Genomic DNA, 21,098 nt, shown 5'->3' with positions numbered 1-21,098 from the left:
CTGAATATATTCACAGGGGAAGACAAATGTATCTTCGATAAGACTAATCCTAACATTACCTTTATTGACTGCTCGTGAAAGTATGAGAACAAGTTAATTTTACAATTGCAAATGGGACCTCGCTGAGCAAGCGCATTGTCCCTTAAAATCATTTGTTTCATTATTAACGACATCGCAGTTCATAAAGTCATGTTGCTAGGCAGCGGTCGTACACAGACAAAACAATGCCAATCAGGCTGAAGCATAATTAGTATTTCTCCCTGAAGCTAATTAATCTATCATCGCATTCTCTATATAACAGCACCTGTCGTAACAGACTAGCAACACAATCCGTGTCATCATTTTAGTTAACTTTAATGTCTGATTTCATTACACTACCCGTGACGTCACTTTGGTTGGCACCGACGTTATGAAACGACATACGACATCAACCGCTTCAAACATTTTGGTATATTTATATGTAAGTTATACCGAACCCGTGATGATCCTATTGCGTTACGGGGCGGTGGGGTAGCCTAGTGGGTAAAGCGTTGGCTCGTCACGCCGAAGACCCGGGTTCGAATCCCCACTTGGGTACAATGTGTGAAGCCCATTTCTGGTGTCCCCCGCCGTGATGTTGCTGGAATATTGCTAAAAGCGGCGTAAAACCAAACTCACTCACTCACTCCAATTGCGTTACACAACAAACAAATATAAAAGGTACGCTGATATTTTTCAAGGAAAACTGATAAACTCTGAAAAGATGCTGACTGACAGAAATAACCATACAACAAAGTCGCATATGTTTATTGCTTCAACTTTCTTCTCTTGCTAACGGTAACATGAGATTGCGTCGTGTACAGACCAGATGCTAAAACTCCACGCTCAACAGATAAGAAGAAGGCATACACACATTTTCATGATAGTTAACTTGAAATATACAAGGAACGAAATTTGTTTTGTGATGTGCCCGATATATAGAGAATCACCTTTTGATACAAGAAGCATCACAACGATTGGGTTGGGGGTTGGGGGTTGGAGGCTCGGGGTGCGTGCACATAACTCATGAAATCCAAAGGTAAGGGGAAAATCACCACCCACCACCCACCCACCCCCTTGGATGGCAATTAAACAGTACCTAGTGACTGGCACTATATTCATATCTTGACAGAACCATAGGCAGGCATTTCTGAAGTCCCCTTTGTTATATTTCACTCACTCAATGTATTGTAAGCGCTTCAGTAGGTCAGAAAAGGAAACAGTTACCCACAGAAATCACTTATACGCTACATCTTTATTGACTTGAACAAAGACAAAATATTTCATCTGCAAAATTGGAATGGTTGGCGCTTTCATTATGGAGGACAATAGTCTTAGACAGATACCACTTTTGGGAATCGAACCCACGTTAACAGAATTCTATCTCGCTTTAGGCGATGGACAACTGTTTCCTTGTCATTGGCTATGGGTCGTTGACGAGGTCGCTGTCATCTTAGTATAATTACCCACTGGATAATTGTTCCTGTTGTTATCCTGTTGTTATCAATAGTGCGACACCTCGATAGTCTGGACCCTGTCAACGCCAACACAACACAATAAATCAAATCACAGAGTTTGCCCATTTTTTAAATTTCGTAAGCATGGCGATTTCACCATAAGTGTTTTCGTGATAATCATTTTTCAGAGATGAGGGCGAACTTTTGATACTTATAAGTATGTTTTAACCAAAATAGTTCAGACAGACATTATTGCTCAGTTACCTATCTTTAACTATGCCAGGAACTGAAGCATAAGCCAGTAAAAGACCCTTTCTGTGCATCATGTACCGTGTTGATGATAATGTCTACGACCTCTTTGGGAATATAAACGTTTAAATATGCATGAAGTACTCCTCATGGCTGCGTTTGGCCCAGTGGGGACTCTGGGTAGGATATAGCAATTCATATTAATCAGTGCATCTGTAGGATACGTGTAATTGAATTCGTGATTGGTTGACTGTATGTCATCGTACGTGAAATGCGTATCTGTACGTCGCTGCGTAGATGGAGGCCCATACCATTGTTTACAGAACGCCGTCGTATAGTTAGAATAAATAGGACGTCGTTAAAACATACAAATCAAATCTACTTTAAAGCGAACTACTCAATCGCAATTTCACTGTACCCAGACATAAAATGTGGTTTTTCAACCGAATTATTTTCTTTTGCAAAGCAGTCTGCCTGAATAAAATAATGACAGTTGGGTAGGGTCTCTAAGTTAAAGGGGTCTAGTGGTTAAGGCGTTCGCTCTGAGACCAAGGTTCGAAAATAAGGGTATCTAAGTTAAAAGGGGTCTAGTGGTTAAGGCGTTCGCTCGTCACGCCGAAGACCAAGCGTCGATTATATTATATATGGTGTCCCCCGCCGTGATATTGCTGAAATATTGCTCAAAGCAACGTAAAACTAAATTCACTCACTAACTCGAAGTAACATTCCCAACAATAGATGGAGTCAGTGTCAGACACCATCAACAATTAAAATTCATTGTGTATTTCAAACATTTCTCGTCACCATATGGCTGAAATATTGCCGAGGTGACGTTAAATTTTAACTCATTCATTACAATATATGTAATTGTAAAGTGAGGAGGCTGTAAAATGCCTATATATTCTTTTCTCATCCACCCACTCACTTACTCACTCACTCACGTATGTACGCACTCACGCACTCATTGTTTCATGAAAGAAAAATAACAGTTTCACATAGAAAAAGATGTTTATTTCTTGTGGGCGACTGAATAAATGCGGCATTTGTTATTTACATTTCAGCCACGTTGATTTTTCAAAGTCCCGGTAGATCGGCGATGGTTTCGCTGTTGCCATGGGTAACTACATTAACGTTTAACAAACTATCTTTGAGACACAACTGATATTCGAAATGTTGTATGGGGAGAAATCAATCTGTTCCGAGTCTCTTATCATTTAATGAAGTATCAGGAGAATTGTTTAAACGTGGTGTGCATGCGGAGAGATTTTGCCCGAGGATAAGCTTGCATTTACTCGCAGAGAGCGGGACGTTGTTGATGGATGGAACCATGGCCCCGTGATATAGCATTCACATTGGTTCATCCCCGCTGATCTCACTCGCACTGACAAGTCCATCACCTGAAAACAAAGACCACAACAGTTAAACCACAAAGACCAAGACAACATCCTTGCAATGGGGTAGCCTGGTGGATAAAGCGTTCGCTCGTCCCGCCAAAGACCCGGCATCGATCCCCAACATGGGTACAATGTGTGAAGCCCACTTTTATGAACCCCGTCGTGATATTACTGGAATATTGTCAAATGCGGCGAAACCATAGCCACTCACGCATTCAACGCCCCATCACTTGGTATATGTCTCTATAATTCCAAAGATCTATATAAAAACGTTTATTTATGATGATGTCAATCACTAATAGTATTTACTCAAACATTGAAATAGTAAGAAAGAGTTCGTGATACGAGTATTAGCCTTCAATACAATGAAGAATAAAGATTGCCACTGTCATTTCAGGGAATAACTAATGTATGACGACATTTAGTATTTTAGGGGGAAGGGGGCTAATTGCCATGTGAAAAAAAAGCATTTCCAATTTGTTTATGTTCATTGCCCACCCCTTAATTATGTCCATCGCCCATCCCTTAATCAATTCCAAATACGGAATCTGAGGCTGTCTATCTCTGTGTGCAAATTTTGTTCAATGAAAACTGGGGTAAGAAATGAATTGGCAATCACATGACTCCTACTATGTTTCAAAATGTTGATTTTCAAAGATGAAATGTGAAAGATAAGCTGCATATTATTTTCTCAAATTATAAAGTCAAATTCTGTTGCAAGAAAAATAATTTCAAAGTTTCGTGCTGATTAGTCGCCATTGCAGTTTGTGTTATATATAATATCGCTAACATTTTTATTTTTATTGCCTTTTGAAATTCAAAGATATACATATTATATATTTATATCATGATATATGATAGGCAAAAGAAACTATATTATGACATATATGTATTTCAACGACATCACAACTCGTAAGTTTCAAGTGACAAAAAGTTTAAAGAGTGTGGAATTATTCGAGAATGTACATACTGCTGACAGACCAAGGGTCATAATCGGACTGAAACTGGGATGTGAGTCCACAACCAGCAGCTCCTGACATATTACAGATGGAGTGGCTGATGTAACTGCCAGGCAGGGGTGAATCGGTAGGGTTAGGACTATTTTTAATGAAAATCATATATAATCATCAAGTTTTCATCCGCGTTATCAACTGTAACATGACATTTTTAATTTAGTACGCAATGTATGTTTCCTATTTAATCTTATTGAACATGCGTGGATCTTTTTTTATTCTTTTACACACAGAGGTCCGTGAGCTTCATTAAAGTCATGATTGGACTTCTTGTACTCTCAGTATTGAGTGAGTGAGTTACGTTTTGTGTCGCTTTTAGCAATATTCCAGCCATATCACGGCTTGGGACACCAGAAATGGGTTTCACACATTGTACCCATGTGGGGAATCGAACCTTGGCCGTCAGCGTGACGAGGGAACGGTTTAAGCACAAGGTTGTTCCACCACCCCACCTTCAGTATTGAAGTAATACTGGATATTGGTGATTATAAAATAATTAACATAATAATACTGTGTCATGACATATGGTCTGTCAGGCAATTAGTATTCTCAGATTTATTACTGACATAACTGTTATAATTCTGATATTGTCCCTGGTCAAAATAACGATGTATCCTAAAAGATGAAACTGCCGATTGTTCCCATGGATATGCCAACTTCTGGCTAAACTTCCCTTCCCTCAAGTTTCACATTGTTGTTGTCTATGATGAAGTCACAGATTACTTTTTCAGAAACCAGTAGGTGGCCTTTGTGTCTTCAGTGGTGGCAAATTGTCCTGGACTTTTCACACTAGCCCATCATTACTCCTCATGTGTACGTTCTACCATTGCCAAATACATTTGACAGTATTGGCCCAATAGTAAGGACAGAGGACGTTCGTTTGTTTCAATATAATGTGCTTACGATCGACCATGAATTGAACTTTCAGATCTGAGCTTCAGAGGCAGACCAGTGTTCTTAGTTTAACAGTACAAGTAAATCAACGTAGACACGTTTTCTGAAAACTGATTTAACACAAGAAGCACTCAGAATTAAACGTTCCCATTTGACCAAGCTTCAGTAACAGGGTCGTAGAATCCATCATGTTGCCTACGTAAGTTTAGTAATACGATGTTCGTTTGCTTCAATATTATGTGTTGATGATCGACAAAAATTGAGATTTGAAATGTGAGCTTAAGAGGCAGCCAAGTGTTCACCAACACAAGTTCATCAATGAAAACCAGGTAGACACGTTGTCTGACAAGAAATACGAGAACTAATTTAACACAAGAAGGACTCAGAATTAAACGTCCCCATTTGACCAAGCTTCAGTAACAGGGTCGTAGAATCCATTATGTTGCCTATGTAAGTGTAGCAATACGATGTTCGTTTGCTTCAATATTACATGTTTGTGTTTATGATCGACAATAAAATTAACTTGAGCAATCTGAAATGAAATCTGAGCAATGTGTTCTAACTTCAACATTACAAGTACATCAACAAAAAACAGGTAGAAACGTTTCTAACAAGAGATACGAGAACTAATTTAACAAAAGTTCCCATTCGACCAAGCTACGGTAACAGGGTCGTAGAATTCATTGTTTTCCACGTAAGTGTTGTAATACAATATTCGTTTGCTTCAATGTTACATGTTTGTACTTAGGATCGACAATAAATTGAACTTTAAAATCTGAACTTCAGAGACAGCCATGTGTTGTAACTTCAACAATACAAGTACATCAACACAAAGCAGATAGACACGTTTTCTAACAAGAAATACGAGAACTGAATATAGCTTAACACAAGAAGCACTCCGAATTCAAGGTTCAGCACTCCCATCTGTCCAACTTACAGTAACAGGGTCGTAGAATCCATTATGTTTTCTACGTAAGTGTAGCCGTACATGCTACCGGACTCACAGATCATATTACATGAAGCACAGTGAGAAAAGCTACATGCCTAACATTGTTTAAAATAAGTTAGTACCAAACTCGAGTTCCCAGACTTTAAATTCTGAAACTTGGTGTTTGTTTTGAATTGAAAATTAAAAGGCTTTTCCTTCGGATAAAAGTCTTTTGTTAGCGTTTCACTTGACCTTTCTCTGGGCCAGCCGTTAAATAGTTTAATGCACTTTCTAAAAAAAGCAGAGAACATAACTGAAACTACCTGTCCTTGGTATTGATGCTTTCGATAGAGCCCCCGTAACGCTGTTATCAAGTTGTAGGGAGAAAATTGATTATTGTGGTGAATCAAAACCTGAACGTCAAACAATTATTGACGGCCTGTTCTGTCTCCTTCGTGTATTTCTTGGCAATAAAATAATCTACGAGGTCCATAATTCGTTTATTGGCGTTCGTTCCGCGTGGAATATTTGATCAACGTGACCACGTATCAAGAGCCTAAGGTTTTTATCATTTAAAAAAATAGACGGAGGGTAATAGCGAACATGGAGATTTTTCTGTTCGTATATGTAAGAAACGAAACTGGTTTTGTTTCAGAACTGGCTTTATTCTTCAGTTTCTTATAAAAGTTACTGTTACACAACGTAAATATCAAACTGTAGACCTGTTTAAAGGTGTATTTAATCCTTGCCCTCCTTTTTGTTATTGCATTCTATGTATCCGGTGTTTTTCATAGATTAACCAAGGCTTATAAAATCCCATCATTTTAGAGAAAACCTTTAACGAAAGTCTCTGGTCAAATTACAAGGCAAAAGAGAAATATAAACGTCAACGCCAAACAATAATCAGTCTAGATTATACTAGATTCGGGTGAGCTAAAAGGTAAACTTGAGGGGAAGCGTATGAATTGGAAACTGAAAATCAGCGATTACAAAAGGTAAGCATGTCCTACCCAACCGGTTGTACCCGCCAATCACGCAATTTGGATTAAAAACGCAGGTGTTGGTTCGTTGCCTGACGCAGCACGGCAGTACTGCCCTGCGACGACGGCCAGTAAACAAAGCTGACAATCAATAGACCAGTAAACGCCTGACAGGTCATCGCATTTACTGAACGTAGGACGTTGTTGCACTTAAGCTCGTTTGTTATGTAGCAGGAACCGTTGGCTGAAACGTAGGGTAGGTTGAGGGAACAGGTTCCGGGACGTTACAAGTTTGTTGAGACAAGAGGAACCATTTTGTTACACCCAAGGTTCAGGGAACAGTGTGACATTAGTAAGGGTCTTCTCTGGTAGGAATTATTGACTGCATCGCGGAGAAGGTTATCAGAGCAAATGGGACGTTAACTGGTGTCTTAATACACTAGAAACTGTTTGTTTCAACCATGGAAAGATTCAGGGAACAATGTGACATTCGTAAGGGTCTTCTATGGTGGGAATTATTGACTACATCGCGGAGAAGGTTATGAGAGCAAATTGGACGTTAACTAGCTTCTTAATACACCAGCAACAGTTTGTTACATCGATGGAAAGGCTTAGGGAACAATAGGGCATTAGTTAGGGTCTTCTCTGGTGGGAATTATTGACTGCAGCGAGGAGAAGGTTATGAGAGCAAATTGGACGTTAACTAGCTTCTTAATACACCAGCAACAGTTTGTTACATCGATGGAAAGGCTTAGGGAACAATAGGGCATTAGTAAGGGTCTTCTATGGTGCAAACTTGACCTTAATACACCAGCAACCGTTTGGTACATCGATGGAAAGGCTTAGGGAACAATAGGGCATTAGTTAGGGTCTTCTCTGGTGGGAATTATTGACTGCAGCGCGGAGAAGGTTATGAGAGCAAATTGGACGTTAACTAGCTTCTTAGTACGCCAGCAACCGTTTGTTACATCGATGGAAAGGCTTAGGGAACAATAGGGCATTAGTTAGGGTCTTCTCTGGTGGGAATTATTGACTGCATCGCGGAGAAGGTTATGAGAGCAAATTGGACGTTAACTAGCTTCTTAATACACTAGAAACTGTTTGTTTCAACCATGGAAAGATTCGGGGAACGTTAATTAGAAAGGGTCTTCTCTGGTAATATTGACTGCAGCGCGGAACCGTTATGAGAGTTACATCAGCAATGGAAAGGCTTATGGAAAGAGGGAACAATAGGGCATTAGTTAGGGTCTTCTCTGGTGGGAATTATTGACTGCAGCGAGGAGAAGGTTATGAGAGCAAATTGGACGTTAACTAGCTTCTTAATACGCCAGCAACCGTTTGTTACATCGATGGAAAGGCTTAGGGAACAATAGGACATTAGTTAGGGTCTTCTCTGGTGGGAATTATTGACTACAGCGAGTAGAAGGTTATGAGAGCAAATTGGACGTTAACTAGCTTCTTAATACGCCAGCAACCGTTTGTTACATCGATGGAAAGGCTTAGGGAACAATAGGGCATTAGTTAGGGTCTTCTCTGGTGGGAATTATTGACTGCATCGCGGAGAAGGTTATGAGAGCAAATTGGACGTTAACTAGCTTCTTAATACGCCAGCAACCGTTTGTTACATCGATGGAAAGGCTTAGGGAACAATAGGGCATTAGTTAGGGTCTTTTCTGGTGGGAATTATTGACTGCAGCGAGGAGAAGGTTATGAGAGCAAATTGGACGTTAACTAGCTTCTTAATACGCCAGCAACCGTTTGTTACATCGATGGAAAGGCTTAGGGAACAATAGGACATTAGTTAGGGTCTTCTCTGGTGGGAATTATTGACTGCATCACGGAGAAGATTATGAGAGCAAATTGGACGTTAACTAGCTTCTTAATACACTAGAAACTGTTTGTTACAACCATGGAAAGATTCGGGGAACAATGTGACATTAGAAAGGGTCTTCTCTGGTGGGAATTATTGACTGCAGCGCGGAGAAGGTTATGAGAGCAAATTGGACCTTAATACACCAGCAACCGTTTGGTACATCGATGGAATGGTTTAGGGAACAATAGGGCATTGGTTAGGGTCTTCTCTGGTGGGAATTATTGACTGCAGCGAGGAGAAGGTTATGAGAGCAAATGGGGCGTTAAGTCGTTCTTCATTGCACTGGGAATCGTTAACTGCAGGGCAGAGAGAATAGTAAATATCGCAGCTTACCATTTGTATCAATGAAGCTGCGAACAAACTTCTGTGCCAACTCTGGTTGTGAAGAAATCATAGCTGCCAATTCCTCAACCGTCGTTAGTACCCTTCAAATAGAACGTGATTAATTTGATTCATTCAAAATATTCATTCCCTGGCAATTATTTTAATGACAGTGCACCGACAATGAGATACTCAATAGCAAAATCGAATCAAGAATCTTCAACTGATTTGAATACAATTGTTGAATACAATTCAGAATACAATAATATGTGCATGTCGGTGCAACATTGCATCAAATATAGTTCAAACTTCAATTTTGTTTTAACACTTCCATCTACACCCTCAACTTTACAACACATTTCGTTTTTAATTGAATACTTCGTATGACTGACTGACTGAGTTTGGTTGTACGCCGCTTTTAGCAATATTCCAGCAACATCACGGCGGGGGACACCAGAAATGAGCTTCACACATTGTACCCATGTGGGGATTCGAACCCGGGTCTTCAGCGTGACGAGCCAACGCTTTAACCATTAGGCTACCCCACCGCCCCTACTTCGTATGAGAATAAATGGGAATGTATCTCACCTTTCATATCCTTCATTTGAATCCCTCTTCCCATATCCAACTGACATTCTGTCTAAGACGGACCGGAGCGATCTGGAGGGTATTCTCTTTCCATAGTGTAAAGGCATTCGGTCTAATGTGGAACTTCTCTTGTCTCTATCAGCATCTGTTCCCAACTCCTCGTTCGAATCAACAAGGGAGATAACCGTGGCGATCGTGAGGGCTAGTATGATCTTCATTTCTTCAGCACTGCCTGAAAGAGTGAAACAATCCGATTACTATCAGTTATACTCTATAGCCTCTCCGAATCAGCGCAAATGATCTGCGGATACGAGATTAGACGTTATCATGAGAAAGAAGTGAACGTAAGTGGGCAGCGTGTATTTAAATCTTCTTTGAAATGTTATCATACTTTGTAAAATGATGCTTACTTAGTTATTGGTTCATGAAGCTGAAAATTGAATATCAGGTATCCCGTTTCATGTTTAGCACGCGCCGGGATCTTGTTACAGAATTAAGATTTATCATTGCATTCCGACGAAGTTCATATTGTATTTAGAATAAGGGCATGTGCATGTATGTTTTTGGAGATTGGTAAAAGATTATTTTTTGGAGTCGTGTGAAAAAATGAAGAAGCTGATACCGCTGTACCGTGATACAAGATTATATGCTTCTGTCATCGTATTTCGCTTTCATGTCACTTAGGTAAAGAACTGTTGTAACGTGAGTGAGTGAGTTTAGTTTACGCTGCTATATGTATGTAAACAATCGAGTCTGGACCAGGCAATCCGGTGATCAACAGCATGAGCATCGATCTGCACAATTGGGAACCGATGACATGTGTCAACCAAGTCAGCGAGCTTGACCACCCGATCCCGTTAGTCGCCTCTGACGACAAGCATGGGTTACTGGGGGTTCATTCTAACCCGGACCTTCACGGGTTTGTAACGGATACTTTGGCTTTTCATTAGGTGATACTGGGAGATAAGAGTCATGGTTTCACTCAGACGAGTCACGTATGTTCACCTGATCAGCGGCTTTCGGTTACTTGACTGATGTTCCCTAAACAACCGAGCCACCTTGGTCCATTGAATCAGCGGATCCTGGCTCATTAAGGGACGGTTCCTCATACACCCGAACCACATTGGTCCACTGAATCAGCGGATCCTGGCTCCTTAAGAGACGGTTCCTCATACTCCCGAACCACCGAACGACAGCGGGTCCTTCGGTGACGGTTCCCAATACACCCGAACCACACCGAACAGCGGACTTAAGAGACGGGTCCTCGTCCACAGAATCAGCGGATCCTGGCTCATTAAGAGACTGTTCCTCATACACCCAAACCTCTTGGTCCACTGAACCAGCATTGGTCCTCACCGCACCCGAACCGGTTGACGGTTCTTCATACAACCAAGTGACCTTGGCCAACTGTATCAGCGGATCCTGATTACTTTACTGACTGTTCCTAGCACAACCGAGTCACATTGGATCACTGTCAGCGGATCCTGGTTATATGAATAACAGATCTTCACACAACCGTCACCCTGGTTCACGATGTCAGCCAGCCATGGCCATAGGAGTTACGTTTTTTCACACAGCCCTGTCACTTTGATCCACCGTATCAGCGGATCCTGGTTATGTGAGTTGCTGTTGTTTAAACCGCCGAGTCATCGTGGCCTACCATATCGATGGATCCTGGTTACATGACCTATAGCTCTTTTAACTGCCGGTCACCCGGGTGCACCTAATCAGCAGCTGCTGTTTATATGAGCTGTCACCCCTGTGTACCGTATCAGCGAATCCTGCATATGTGAGTTGCTCTTGTTTAAACTGCCAATCACACAGGTTTAAAGTAACAGCAGTTCTTGACTTTATGAGATGTGTTTCTTTAAACTGCTAGGTTCCTAGCTCCACCTGATCAGAAGTTCGTGGTTCCACAAGCTATGGCTCTTTAAACTGTCACCTTCCTAGCTCCACCTGATCAGAAGTTCGTGGTTCCACAAGATGTTGCTCTTTAAACTGTCACCTTCCTGGCTCCACCTGATCAGAAGCTCGTGGTTATATTAGCTGTGGCTCTTTAAACCGCCGAGTCACCTTGGTCCACCTCAGTGGATGCTCACTAATTTAGCATTTTGTAAAATGACATAATCGTGATTACTAAAAGCATAACAGGACACGAACATAGCTGTTAAGCTTCTTCTTGCACATCTATTGATTTTACAGCAGACTCCTTTAGATCGCTCTTCTCAATGATAACGAATCAAATTCGCTTAATTTGTTTCGAAATTATTTACCACGGCAACGTTCTTTGAAGTTAAAAAGAAGTTAAACTAATGACAAGACCAATTAAGTAATGCAATCTGGTATTCAAAGAGCAAACTTACAAAACTTTAATCAAGATAACGGAATATGATGTTGAAAAAAATATTAATATGATTTTTTCTTCCTCTTCCGATCTATTTATATTCTTGAGGACTATGATTGGTTAAAAATAAACCTTGTGAAAAGGCATCTTCTTTCAACTTTGACGCTTCGTTTGTCTCAAGTTTACAAACACACTCACGCCTCGAGACATTTGGGCCAAAACTAGCTGTTAGCATTCCAGCGTTCTTGTGAAAACCTACTCACCACAAAACTTTAAGTAGTATTCTATGAATGAATGATGGAAGAACCATCGTTAATACGGTACTTAATCTACACAACTGTATTGAATAATTTGAGTCATGCGATGCATATAGCTTTTGTTACAAAAGGTGATGACCTTAGTGAGTGAGTATGGTTTTACGCCGCATTTCAGCAATATAGCAATATCACGGCAGGGGACGCCAGAAATGGGCTTTAAGCATTGTACCCATGTGAGGAATCGAACCCGGCTCTTTGGCGTGACGGGCGAACTCTTTAACCACTAGGCTACCCCACCGCCCCTGTGATGGCCTTAGATACAGTTATATATTTTAGAGGTCCAAGACAATTTGTGAAAATACAACTGTTCTGTCTGAAGCCTTAAAGAGCGTCATTCGACTCTTTCTAGAAAGTAACTTAATCAAGATTTCCAAAATTGCACGCCTCAGTTTAGCTATTAAACGTTTTAATGGTATATATGGGGAAGGCATTTCAAATTTGGACGTACATGTGACATAAATAGTGTTTGATGCAATCCTTTACCATGTGTATTTCTGTGGAACACTTGACTGGCCTTTGCATGTGTTTGGGACGGTGCCATTTTAGAGACAAGACACCTCCGAAACTCCTATAGCTAGTGTCATTCTGTCAAGAATCGTAAACTCTTGCCTATGATACAATCGGAATCCTACAGTAGCCTCTTAGCAAAGATGTATTGTGATTACCGTACATGGTTTTGTCGCTTTCATGTTTTATGACGATCCTAACAAGATAACTCTATGATGCTGGCTAAATATTTAAAACATTGGATATTATAAGTAATAAAAGTCAAACTGTCCCTCTTGTGTACCTCTTGTGGGAACAAATGTGCAAGGTGATGCACATCTGGGAATGCAAAGATTGGAATGAGTGAGGTTAGTTTGACGCCTCACTCAGCAATATTCCAGCTTTATGGCGACTGTCTGTAAATAATCGAGTCTGGAACAGACAATCCAGTTATTAACAGCATGAGCATCGATCTGCGCAATTGGGAACCGATGACATGTGTCAACCAAGTCAGCGAGTCTGACCACCCGATGACCTTCACGGGGTTACACATATTGGAAGTGTAAGGGGGTCTTTTTAAAACTAATTCCCAATACACGCGATGCCAGACATGACAAAAACATAATATGATATTCCTTTAAAACTTAAAAAGTAAATGCCCTTTAATTATACACGTTGCCATCAGTAATTGTCAAGACGTCAGGCTGAATAGTACTACTGATTTCAAAACTATTGTGTCTGTATCATTCTGATTGTCCGGGATGTGGGGTATCCTTGAGGCTTAAAGCGATCGCTGGATAACGATTGACCACATTAATACAATGCATTAAGCCCATTTCCGGTGTTCCTCGCCTCGATATTGTCGGAATATTGCCGAAACAACGTAAAACCTTACTCACGAACTCTTATTCATACTGGTGCTACCAGGTGAAGCGACACCTAAAAGTATATTGTTTGTATTTTAACTTAATGCTGCGCTAACCCGTGAAGATCCGGGGTCTTCAGCAACCCATTTTTGTCATAAAAGGCGACTATGCTTGTCGTAAAAGGCATAGTCGGCGACTAACGGCGATCAACATCGTAAAAGGCGTCGGGATCGGGTGGTCAGGCTCGCTGACTTGGTTGACACATGTCATCGGTTCCCAATTGCGCAGATCGATGCTCATGCTGTTGATCACTGGATTGTCTGGTCCAGACACGATTATTTACAGACCGCCGCCATATAGCTGGAATATTGCTGAGTGTGGCGTAAAACTAAACTCACTCACTCACTCATTAATGCTGCGCTAATTGATTTTCCTGCTGTATGATCTGTAAATAATTAAATCTGGACCGGCCTATCCAGTGATTGACATCATGAGCATCGATCTTACTTGTCAACGCGGGACGCGTTCGGAGCCTGATGCCAATACAAGGCTCATGTAAATAGATATATTAAAAGAATTTAATTGTTTCGTGATTGTATATTTTCTTTTAACATAACTCTGAAATTGTGAAACTATAATTATGCATTAACGTTATGTGTGACGTTTCTATTGTCTTGCCCTACAGTGACCTACAGTATAGTCTACTAGACTAAGGCTTAGTCTCTGAATATATAAAATTTTGATAGTAACAAACAAGCCCATTTATACTGAAAAGGAGCCCTAGGGAGACCAGAGATTCTGAACCTGAGGAAATTTAGACTTGCTTTATTTAGGGCTTTAGCACTGCAGAGAGGGCTTGGCAGTAGGGAAATTAATGTGGTTCAGGGACTGTGAGACAGGCTATATAGGCTACCTACAGTGACATCTAACGCTTGTACGTTTCCACAATGTACATCTATAACCATGAAGCAAGCGGTGGAACTGAGCCCGTATATCCAGTAGTGAAATATACTCCTCATCAAAAGTTTAGACTCACTAGTGTAAATGTAGCCACTAACTAAAGTCAACTCTTCTAAACTAGATTTTGCAAAATTTTCCATACTGTTTAAAAGTACTGTTTACACATGAACTGATGTAGTGTAAAACAAATTCGTAACGTTGAAAAGATAATTGTCATGGGTTACAAAAATGGTGAAACTGAGTGAAAATTGGCGAATTGTTAACAAAATTTTACATCACAAAACAGCTGTTCACATGCACGATATTTGCACATGCTTTTTAGCAATTTAATGCGTGATCCTCGTGCAGTTCATCTGCATTAAGTTTGCAGTTGGTTCCCCAAAGTTAGTGGAGAAATTCATCTTCGATGTCACCACACATATATGCATAACATATAGTGAGTGCTTTATGTGAGTCATAACTTTTGATGGGTAGTATAGTTACAATCTCGAAACCTGACTGCGCTATGAAGACCCCGTTATGTCACCACATTTTAGCTGAGGAATCGTTGTCCACACAGGTGCTACTGTATACGGACATAAATAAAGTCAAAATATGTAAAAGTGCCCTAAACGGCGGACGAGTACATATTCCTCAACACCAAACAGAAACCGTATGTAGTTGTTCCGTTCGCCTGATCGTGACTGGAATTGTGCGGCGCGGAATATTCGTTAGTGTGAATATTCGTTTCTTACATAACGCAGTCAAATGCATCGACTGCAAATGTATGACAGTTCCGATCGAGAAAACGGTACAATTGGGAATGGACTTGTCCTAGGGTACGTTTCTGTATTCTGATTTGTCAAGGGTACATATCTGCATTACCCGTGCCGAAAACGACCTCCTCGGACATATTTTATACCAATGGTCGACATGTGTTAGCACAACTAGTCATATATGACTTTCCAGCCATGGACAACCATGATTCATGTAGATGGCCATGATAGATAGATAGATAGATAGATAGATAGGTAGGTAGGTAGATAGATAGATAGATAGATAGATAGATAGATAAATAGATAGATAGATGGATAGATAGATAAATAAGATAGATAGATAGATAAATAAGAAAGATAGATAGATAAATAGACAGACAGACAGACAGATAGACAGATAGATAGATAGATAGATAGATAGATAGATAGATAGATAGATAGATAGATAGATAGATAGATAGATAAATAGATAGATAGATAGATAGATAGATAGATTGACTTTATTTCCTCCAGATATGAAGATTACAAGCATTTAAACATCACATGACATTTACAGACAAGTGAGTATATAAATGCATCAGAAAGTTAATGAAACAGGAAATTGCATTTACTGGCAAAATCAGCCACAATTAACATTATTTGGCACCAGGTATCAAACTGAATCTCTTCTGTACAGTCTGGGAATCCACCAAGGAAGAATGAAATGATGAAATCGTCATCTTTTGACCATAAGTCAGCAAAACATTTGACATCCATCAGGTCAAATACTTTTTCATACAGTTCGTCTCTCTCTCTGACATGTTCTTGGAACATGATATGAAAACATGGTTCACAAGGTCATAAACAACTGTACCACATGCACATTCTCTCGATTCTAGTGGTCTACATGCAATCTGGACAATTTTGATATAGCATTGAATTTCAGGGGAAGTCTCTTGCACGGTAGCCAGAGTCTATTAGTGTTCTCATGTCGTACAGTCATGTATCTGGACAGATCTAATCTGCTGGCTATTCTGTGCATTCGAGTAGATATGTCGAGGTTTATAACTCTATCTGTGACCAGCTGGTTCCACTGAGGCTTGCTGAGAGGATTACAGGCATGAAAGTAGTCCCTGACCTCCGTTTAAAGACTGTATTTTTGTACAAGTCTGAACATGTTGAAAGCGGGTGAGAAGAAGCATCGTTTATCGTCGTTAAGGTCACATTTATACTGACCAAATCGACCAATGAAGACACGTTTGAAGTAGTATTTACTACTTACCCTGCAGAGCTTGCCCATGAATAGGAGTGATTGACGCTCAATGTAAGATTGTATTGTGGAAAGGTGTAGGCTGTCCAGGGCAATATGAGAAGGAGTATGCTTAGGTAAGCCTTGTACCTTTTTGCTGAAAGATCTTTGGGGTACTACTAACATATCATATTCCCTCAGAAAGAGTTGTCCCCATGTGTTGGAACCATACAGAAGTCTTGAAGTCTGCCCACTATAACTATAACTATTTCCAGCAATATCAAGGCACACATTGTACCCACGTGAGGAATCGAGCTCGTGCTCACTTGGCAACCCGATCGTCCCCCATTTCGTACACTGACTGATGCGACAAGAACCTTTATCTTACCTCACACATTAATGCCGTGTGAACAACTTATAATATGCACTGATGCACTATGACCATACGTTACACTTACTGATGAGGCCCCGGCTGGCAGAAAACTATATTACAAGGCTTCGTCACAATAATTAATCGTAATTAATATTATATTAGAATGAATAACTGGCTATGGCTATACCCCATATCGTACACTGTATGGGGTAGAAGATAATCCACATGCTTGATAGACTAGCTATGACCATACCGTACACTGAGTGGGGAGAAAACAATCCATATGCTTGATAGACTAGCTATGACCATACCGTACACTGTGTGGGGAGAAAACAATCCATATGCTTGATAGACTAGCTATGACCATACCGTACACTGTGTGGGGAGAAAACAATCCATATGCTTGATAGACTAGCTATGACCATACCGTACACTGAGTGGGGAGAAAACAATCCACATGCTTGATAGACTAGCTATGACCATACCGTACACTGTGTGGGGAGAAAACAATCCACATGCTTGATAGACTAGCTATGACCATACCGTACACTGTGTGGGGAGAAAACAATCCACATGCTTGATAGACTAGCTATGACCATACCGTACACTGTGTGGGGAGAAAACAATCCACATGATTGATAGACTAGCTATGACCATACCGTACACTGTGTGGGGAGAAAACAATCCACATGATTGATAGACTAGCTATGACCATATCGTACACTGTGTGGGGAGAAAACAATCCACATGCTTGATAGACTAGCTATGACCATACCGTACACTGAGTGGGGAGAAAACAATCCATATGCTTGGTAGACTAGCTATGACCATACCGTACACTGTGTGGGGAGAAAACAATCCATGTGCTTGGTAAACTAGCTATGACCATATCGTACACTGTGTGGGGAGAAAACAATCCATATGCTTGGTAGACTAGCTATGACCATACCGTACACTGTGAGGGGAGAAAACAATCCATGTGCTTGGTAAACTAGCTATGACCATATCGTACACTGTGTGGGGAGAAAACAATCCACATGCTTGGTAGACTAGCTATGACCATACAGTACACTGACTTGGGAGAAAACAATTCACATGCTTGATAAACTAGCTTTAACCATACCGTACACTGAGTGGGGAGAAAACAATTCACATGCTTGATAGATTAGCTATAACCATACCGTACACTGAGTGGGGAGAAAACAATACATATGCCTGGTAGACTAGCTATGACCACACCGTACACTGAGTGGGGAGAAAACAATCTACATGCTTGATAGATTAGCTTTAATCATACCGTACACTGAGTAGGGAGAAAAGAATCCACATGCTTGATAAACTAGCTTTAACCATACCGTACACTGAGTGGGGAGAAAACAATTCACATGCTTGATAGACTAGCTTTAACCATACCGTACACTGAGTGGGGAGAAAACAATCCACATACCTGGTAGACTAGCTATGACCATAGCGTACACTGAGTGGGGAGAAAACAATTCACATGCTTGATAGACTAGCTTTAACCATACCGTACACTGAGTGGGGAGAAAACAATCCACATACCTGGTAGACTAGCTATGACCATACCGTACACTGTGTGGGGAGAAAACAATTCACATGCTTGGTAGACTAGCTATGACCATACCGTACACTGTGTGGGGAGAAAACAATTCACATGCTTGGTAGACTAGCTATGAACATACCGTACACTGAGTGGGGAGAAAACAATCCATTTGCCTGGTAGACTAGCTATGACCATACCGTACACTGGGTGGGGAGAAAACAATCCACATGCTTGATAGATTAGCTATGACCACACCGTACACTGTGTGGGGAGAAAACAATTCACATGCTTGGTAGACTAGCTATGAACATACCGTACACTGAGTGGGGAGAAAACAATCCATATGCTTGGTAGACTAGCTATGACCATACCGTACACTGGGTGGGGAGAAAACAATCCACATGCTTGATAGATTAGCTATGACCATACCGTACACTGTGTGGGGAGAAAACAATTCACATGCTTGATAGATTAGCTATAACCATACCGTACACTGAGTGGGGAGAAAACAATTCACATGCTTGATAGACTAGCTATGACCATACCGTACACTGTGTGGGGAGAAAACAATTCACATGCTTGATAGACTAGCTATGACCATACCGTACACTGTGTGGAGAAAACAATCCACATGCTTGATAGACTAGCTATGACCATACCGTACACTGTGTGGGGAGAAAACAATCCACATGCTTGATAGATTAGCTATGACCATACCGTACACTGTGTGGGGAGAAAACAATCCACATGCTTGATAGACTAGCTATGACCATACCGTACACTGAGTGGGGAGAAAACAATCCATATGCTTGATAGATTAGCTATAACCATACCGTACACTGAGTGGGGAGAAACAATACATATGCCTGGTAGACTAGCTATGCTTGAGTGGGGAGATGCTTGATAGCTATGACCATACCGTACACCGTGAGTGGGGAGAAAACAATCCACATGCTTGATAGATTAGCTTTGACCATACCGTACACTGAGTGGGGAGAAAACAATACATATGCCTGGTAGACTAGCTATGACTATATCGTACACTGAGTGGGGAGAAAACAATTCACATGCTTGATAGATTAGCTTTAACCATACCGTACACTGAGTGGGGAGAAAACAATTCACATGCTTGATAGACTAGCTTTGACCATACCGTACACTGAGTGGGGAGAAAACAATACATATGCCTGGTAGACTAGTTATGACTATACCGTACACTGTGTGGGGAGAAAACAATTAGCTTGATAGATTAGCCATACCGTACACTGAGTTGGGAGGGATAGAACTAGCTATGACCATATCGTACATGCAATTCACATGCTTAGATTAGCTATAACCATACCGAACGTACATATGACTAGTGGGGAGAAAACAATTCACATGCTTGGTAGACTAGCTATGACCATACCGTACACTGAGTGGGGAGAAAACAATACATATGCCTGGTAGACTAGCTATGACCATACCGTACACTGTGTGGGGAGAAAACAATACATATGCATGATAGATTAGCTATAACCATACCGAACACTGAGTGGGGAGAAAACAATTCACATGCTTGATAGATTAGCTATAACCATACCGAACACTGAGTGGGGAGAAAACAATACATATGCCTGGTAGACTAGCTATGACCATATCGTACACTGAGTGGGGAGAAAACAATTCACATGCTTGGTAGACTAGCTATGACCATACCGTACACTGAGTGGGGAGAAAACAATACATATGCCTGGTAGACTAGCTATGACCATACCGTACACTGTGTGGGGAGAAAACAATACATATGCATGATAGATTAGCTATAACCATACCGAACACTGAGTGGGGAGAAAACAATTCACATGCTTGATAGATTAGCTTTAATCATACCGTACACTGAGTTGGGAGAAAACAATTCACATGCTTGATAGACTAGCTATGACCATATCGTACACTGAGTGGGGAGAAAACAATTCACATGCTTGATAGATTAGCTTTAATCATACCGTACACTGAGTTGGGAGAAAACAATTCACATGCTTGATAGACTAGCTATGACCATATCGTACACTGAGTGGGGAGAAAACAATTCACATGCTTGATAGATTAGCTATAACCATACCGAACACTGAGTGGGGAGAAAACAATACATATGCCTGGTAGACTAGCTATGACCATATCGTACACTGAGTGGGGAGAAAACAATTCACATGCTTGGTAGACTAGCTATGACCATACCGTACACTGTGTGGGGAGAAAACAATACATATGCCTTGATAGACTAGTTATGACTATACCGTACACTGTGTGGGGAGAAAAACAATCCACATGCTTGATAGATTAGCTATGAATCATACCGTACACACTGTGTGGGAGAAAACAATCCACATGCTTGATAGACTAGCTATGACCATATCGTACACTGAGTGGGGAGAAAACAATTCACATGCTTGATAGACTAGCTATAACCATACCGAACACTGAGTGGGGAGAAAACAATCCATATGC

General features: G+C 40.8%; 1 protein-coding gene across 1 annotated transcript in view; it reads right to left on the bottom strand.

Annotated features, from left to right (window-relative positions):
* Positions 1-2,713: 2,713 nt before the first annotated feature.
* Positions 2,714-21,098, bottom strand: part of LOC124291241 — a 59,289-nt gene continuing 40,904 nt past the window's right edge. The window contains exons 2-4 of the mRNA XM_046728183.1: positions 9,716-9,947; positions 9,140-9,231; positions 2,714-3,121 (exon numbers count right to left, since the gene is read on the bottom strand). Of these exons, the coding sequence (XP_046584139.1) occupies positions 3,072-3,121; positions 9,140-9,231; positions 9,716-9,933 (360 nt within the window). The 5' untranslated portion in view covers positions 9,934-9,947 and the 3' untranslated portion in view covers positions 2,714-3,071. The remainder of the gene's footprint in view (positions 3,122-9,139; positions 9,232-9,715; positions 9,948-21,098) is intronic.

The sequence above is a fragment of the Haliotis rubra genome, unplaced genomic scaffold (genome assembly GCF_003918875.1).
Source record: "Haliotis rubra isolate DU_JTF1 unplaced genomic scaffold, ASM391887v1 Scf487, whole genome shotgun sequence".
In the NCBI taxonomy this organism is placed as follows: Eukaryota; Metazoa; Mollusca; class Gastropoda; order Lepetellida; family Haliotidae; genus Haliotis; species Haliotis rubra.
The sequence above is the reverse complement of the archived record's forward strand: the minus strand, read 5'-3'. Positions and strand labels throughout refer to the sequence as shown.